This window comes from Myotis lucifugus, unplaced genomic scaffold (genome assembly GCF_000147115.1).
Source record: "Myotis lucifugus unplaced genomic scaffold, Myoluc2.0 scaffold_1676, whole genome shotgun sequence".
Taxonomy (NCBI): domain Eukaryota; kingdom Metazoa; phylum Chordata; class Mammalia; order Chiroptera; family Vespertilionidae; genus Myotis; species Myotis lucifugus.
The window spans coordinates 10,178-14,587 of NW_005872724.1; the positions used below are offsets into that span (position 1 = coordinate 10,178).

At 48.5% G+C, this 4,410-nt stretch overlaps 1 protein-coding gene across 1 annotated transcript; it reads left to right on the plus strand.

The window, feature by feature from the left end:
* The first annotated feature begins 493 nt into the window (after nucleotides 1-493).
* On the plus strand, nucleotides 494-4,288 carry FABP2 (fatty acid binding protein 2). The gene is made up of 4 exons (XM_006108026.3): nucleotides 494-709; nucleotides 2,221-2,390; nucleotides 3,258-3,365; nucleotides 3,993-4,288. The coding sequence occupies exons 1-4, from the start codon at nucleotides 640-642 to the stop codon at nucleotides 4,041-4,043; spliced, it is 399 nt and encodes a 132-aa protein (XP_006108088.1). The 5' UTR covers nucleotides 494-639; the 3' UTR covers nucleotides 4,044-4,288.
* The last annotated feature ends 122 nt before the right edge of the window (nucleotides 4,289-4,410 follow it).

Consider the following 4,410-nt stretch of genomic DNA (forward strand, 5'->3'; position numbering starts at 1 on the left):
TCCCCCCCAAACCCTCCCCCACCCCCGCAGGCCCACCACCATTTAAGGGCCGAGTCTTCACGAGGGCCAGCCTCTGCACCAGGTGCAGGCTGGTGGCCCAAACCCCCAGCAACCCCAGAAAATGAGGCAGTGACACGTTTGTTTGGAAAGAGAGTGGATTTTCAGTGTCAGTGTCTTATTAACTTTGGTCTTGCAGCTGCACTTGGCCAGAAAGTCATACTTACAAGGAAGTGGCTATTGAGAAAGCGGAGTAGCCATTAAGTCTCACTGCCCAGCTGTTACTTGATTTATGCTCCAGATTACCTCCGCTGCAGCGTGCACTTTGAACCTCGCAGCAAAAAAGCCTTCCTTCAGGTCCTATGCCTTCTAATTCTTTAAGCAAATGTCCCCCAAATTGTAGTTTAAGAAAGAGCAGGCGTGCTTATCCTGTCTCAATTCAGTGAGATTTCAGGAGAGGAACTAAGGGATTTATAGGAACAAAACCTGCTTTGCATTCAGTGAACTTAGGTGAGGTGACCTTCTGAACTTTAAACTTCCACATCACAGCGCGAGGTTGGCTCTAAGATAAGAAACAGAATAAATTCTCTCCTCGGGGTGGACCTGAATCTCATTCAACAGGTTCAGATCTGACTGGACATCATGGCGTTTGATGGGGCCTGGAAGATTGACCGGAACGACAACTATGACAAGTTCATGGAGAAGATGGGTAAGGGCCTCACTCTTTCATGGTTCCTTCTTTTGCTTCCATCTTCCTCACCCCGTGACCCCAGAGACTCTGGCCACATGCTGGCACAGAGCAGGGCACCCGGCTTCCGCTGGAGACACACTGTCACTAGTGGAAGGAAAGGCCTTGGGTGCTGTCCCCTGAGACGCAGAAAGATCCAGATGTTCCTCGTGTTAGAGCTGGCCGAGCCCTATGGATGCACGTGCACAGCTTCTTTCTATAAACGGAGGAAGGGAGGTGTGCATGACTGCTCCCAGGCCTGAGGCATTGAGTCCCAGGGCTGGCAACGCCAAGTCATGGAAGAGTGAGGGAGGGTCCTAGCAGGAGTTGCAGGCCAAGGCAATAACCTCAGAATAGCCTCCCGACAACCTAGGGTTCCTCAAGGAGGCCTTAGTTTAACTGCTTTATTTTTTTTTTTTTAATATATTTTATTGATGTTTTACAGAGAGGAAGGGAGAGGGATAGAGAGTTAGAAACATCGATGAGAGAGTAACATCGATCAGCTGCCTCCTGCACACCTCCTACTGGGGATGTGCCGGCAACCAAAGGCACATGCCCCTGACCCGAATCGAACCTGGGACCCTTCAGTCCGCAGGCCGACGCTCTATCCACTGAGCCAAACCGGTTAGGGCACTGCTTTAATATCTGTTCCAACATGCGGGCAGCCCACACGCTGCCCAAGAAGGGCAGACACACGTGTGTCATTATCCACAAGTAAAAGCTGCCTCCACTGTGACCTGCAGCTCAGGGGCCAGAAGCTCCATTTATGGAATCCATAGGCTTTATGATAATGACCTTGACTGCAGTAATGGCTGACTTCCTCATTTCGGTGACAGCCAGAAATGCCTCAGAAAGCAAAGATAATGACAAAGGTCACAATCTGAAGCCACTGTGGAAAGCAGAATTGCAGTAAGAAAAGAATCCTGTATTCGTAGAATTAAAGTTGTATATCCTTACATATGGATGAATGTCATTTTAAACCTTCATTGGTCATATCTGGAATTTGGTTTAACTCTGAGACAAAAAGGTTGATCATTTTATTTAAACTAGAGGCCCGATGCATGAAAATTCATGCAAGAGTAGGCCTTTCTACTGCCGGCACCGGCTTCCCTCCAGCACCCAGGACCTGAGCTTCCCTCCTCCAGCCGCGGCAGGCGCCTGGGACCAGGTCTGGCTTTCCTCCACCCAGGCTTCATCAGGAAGAACATCTGTTCTAATTAGCATATTACCCTTTTATTATTATAAATTGCTTAGTTCTAAGGTTCTGTACTTCCATGCTCCATTTATTTTTTCACAAATTCGGGGAGAATAGCTTGTCAGGGCTCAGGAACCTGCTGGGCGGGGACTTTCTCTGCAGAAGCAGCTGCTGTTTCTGCAAGGCCGCACCTGGGGCCCTCCCCCCACCCCCACCCCACCCCCCCCCCGCAAACTCGAAAGGTGAGGCTGTTAAGGCGTCACTGGTGCTAACTTCACTGCACCCTCCTGCTTGCAGGCATCAAATGTGGTGAAAAGGAAGCTGGCCGCCCACGACAACCTGAAGTTGATCATCAGCCATGAAGGAAGCAAGTTCACCATCAAGGAGTCGAGCACCTTCCGGACCGCCGAAATCGCTTTTGAGCTCGGTGTGACTTTCAACTACAGGCTCGCGGACGGCACGGAACTCACTGTGAGACATTTTCATACAATGCCTTCTGGCTTTCTTGCCCAGCCCGGGAGCCGCTGCCTGTCCCTGGCATTTGGCTAAGGCGGGTCTCGCTCACTTATGAGTTTACCACCTTGCATGTCACACAGCTGCAGAGGGAGGATTGAATACATTTTTCTTTCCACCCATATCTGTAAGGAACCAGGACTGAACAATAAGAATTAGAAAAAGTCCGTTGAATGACTGACTCTAGACCTATTCATAGACCAACTTTCCATACCTGACACAATCAGAACATTTAGCTCTCTAACCAGACATCACAGGCATTTAATAAGTGTAATTTAGATAATAAAATAATTGTGAATGAGTGAGTGAGAGAGGGAAAGGTCTAATGCTAACCGTAGCTCATATCGTGTCATGTTTAAGATACTAAATTTTAGGGAGTCATGTTTCAACTGATTTTTTGAAAACTTTTATGTCCTCGGACTTTTTCTAGTTAAATTCTATGCTTGCAGTGACGATGAAAGTGTTAGTTAGCATCTGACCCACTGTGTCCCTTATAAAGTTCCTATAACAAGTCCATAACTAAAGCCAGCGGGGGTGCTGGCCTGGCCCTGGAACTGACCAGAACCACAGAGAGGTTCAGACGCTCTGCTCCCAGGCGGGTTTGCGAGCCAGCGCATGGGGTTGCGTGACAGCTCAGCTGTGGTCAGTCCGGCTCCGGGCTGGCTGGTTCCCTTTGGTGCTCTCACCTGTGAGAGGGAGAGCAACGGCCACCTCACGGGGTGGTTGTGAAGATGCGAGACATCCACCCACCCGACTCAGAGCAGCGCCTGACACGTGGGCGACCGCAGCGGTTCATTTCATTCCTGTGACTTTCCTGTTCTGTAGGGGACCTGGAGCCTGGAGGGAGATAAGCTCGTCGGGAGATTCAAGCGGGTGGACAACGGCAAGGAACTGCACGCCGTCCGAGAAATCGTGGGTGGTGAGCTGGTCCAGGTGAGTTGTAACCGATCATACTGCTTCCCAAAGCCAAGTAACTACACGACAGCAATTTTATCCTTGTGGTTCTCAAGTTATAGCTCCATAACCACACTATTACTCTCATAAACCTTCTGATTTTAACAGTATACATCCTTTCTGATGCCTATGTATTGAAGAGAACTTACATCTATGTCCAATACATCGATGCCTATTTTAACTGAAATGTTATTACAAACTGAATGTTTTTTATTTTTTTTAACATATTTTTATTGATGTCAGAGCGGAAGGGAGAGGGAGAGAGAAAAACATCAATGATGAGAGAGAATCATTGATGGACTGCCTCCTGCACACCCCACACTGGGGATCAAGCCCGCAACCCAGGCACGTGCCTTGACTGGGAATCGAACCTGGGACCTCTTGGTTCATAGGTCGATGCTCAACCACTGAGCCACGCCAGCCAGGCAAACTGTTTTTAATTAGGTGTGTTCTGTATCTGTACAAAAGGCTGCTATCAAGAACAAGGAAAAACACTATGAATTCACTTCAAAGCGATAACATTATATGAATCTAATCTAATCTTTTTCTTAATTTAGCCTTAAATCTTAATGCTGTTAACACCTCCTCTCTGTTCACACCTTTCAGACTTACACGTACGAAGGGGTAGAAGCCAAGAGGATCTTCAAGAAGGAGTGAGCGATGCCGGCAGGTCAGGCGGACCCACAGGGACAGCGCTGTGGCCGCCTCCTCCCGAGTACAGTCAACTGACGGGCCAGCCCATTCGTCAACGAGCCGGCTTCCCTGTCCCCGTCCCGCAGAGCAAAGAAGTGAAAGCTAGTTCGGGTTTAACAGGGTGTGGGCTCTCAGATGGACACCGATTGGTGTTCAAAAGAATCTGACATTTTCTAAAAGATGAATAAATATGTTCCTACATTACTTTACAAGGAGCCCCTCCTTTAAAAAAAGGAAAAAGCTCTGTGACGTCGCCATGTGTATTGATAGACTGTTTGGGGTTCTTTCACACATTTGGAAACTAAACGCATAGCCTGCACGGGGGTTTTTA

Excerpts from the sequence above, each read along its gene's own strand:
- FABP2 (XM_006108026.3), top strand. The coding sequence starts at position 640 with ATGGCGTTTGATGGGGCCTGGAAGATTGACCGGAACGACAACTATGAC. Across the intron at positions 2,391-3,257 it reads CGGACGGCACGGAACTCACT|GGGACCTGGAGCCTGGAGGG; the intron begins GTGAGACATTTT and ends CCTGTTCTGTAG. Across the intron at positions 3,366-3,992 it reads TGGGTGGTGAGCTGGTCCAG|ACTTACACGTACGAAGGGGT; the intron begins GTGAGTTGTAAC and ends CACACCTTTCAG.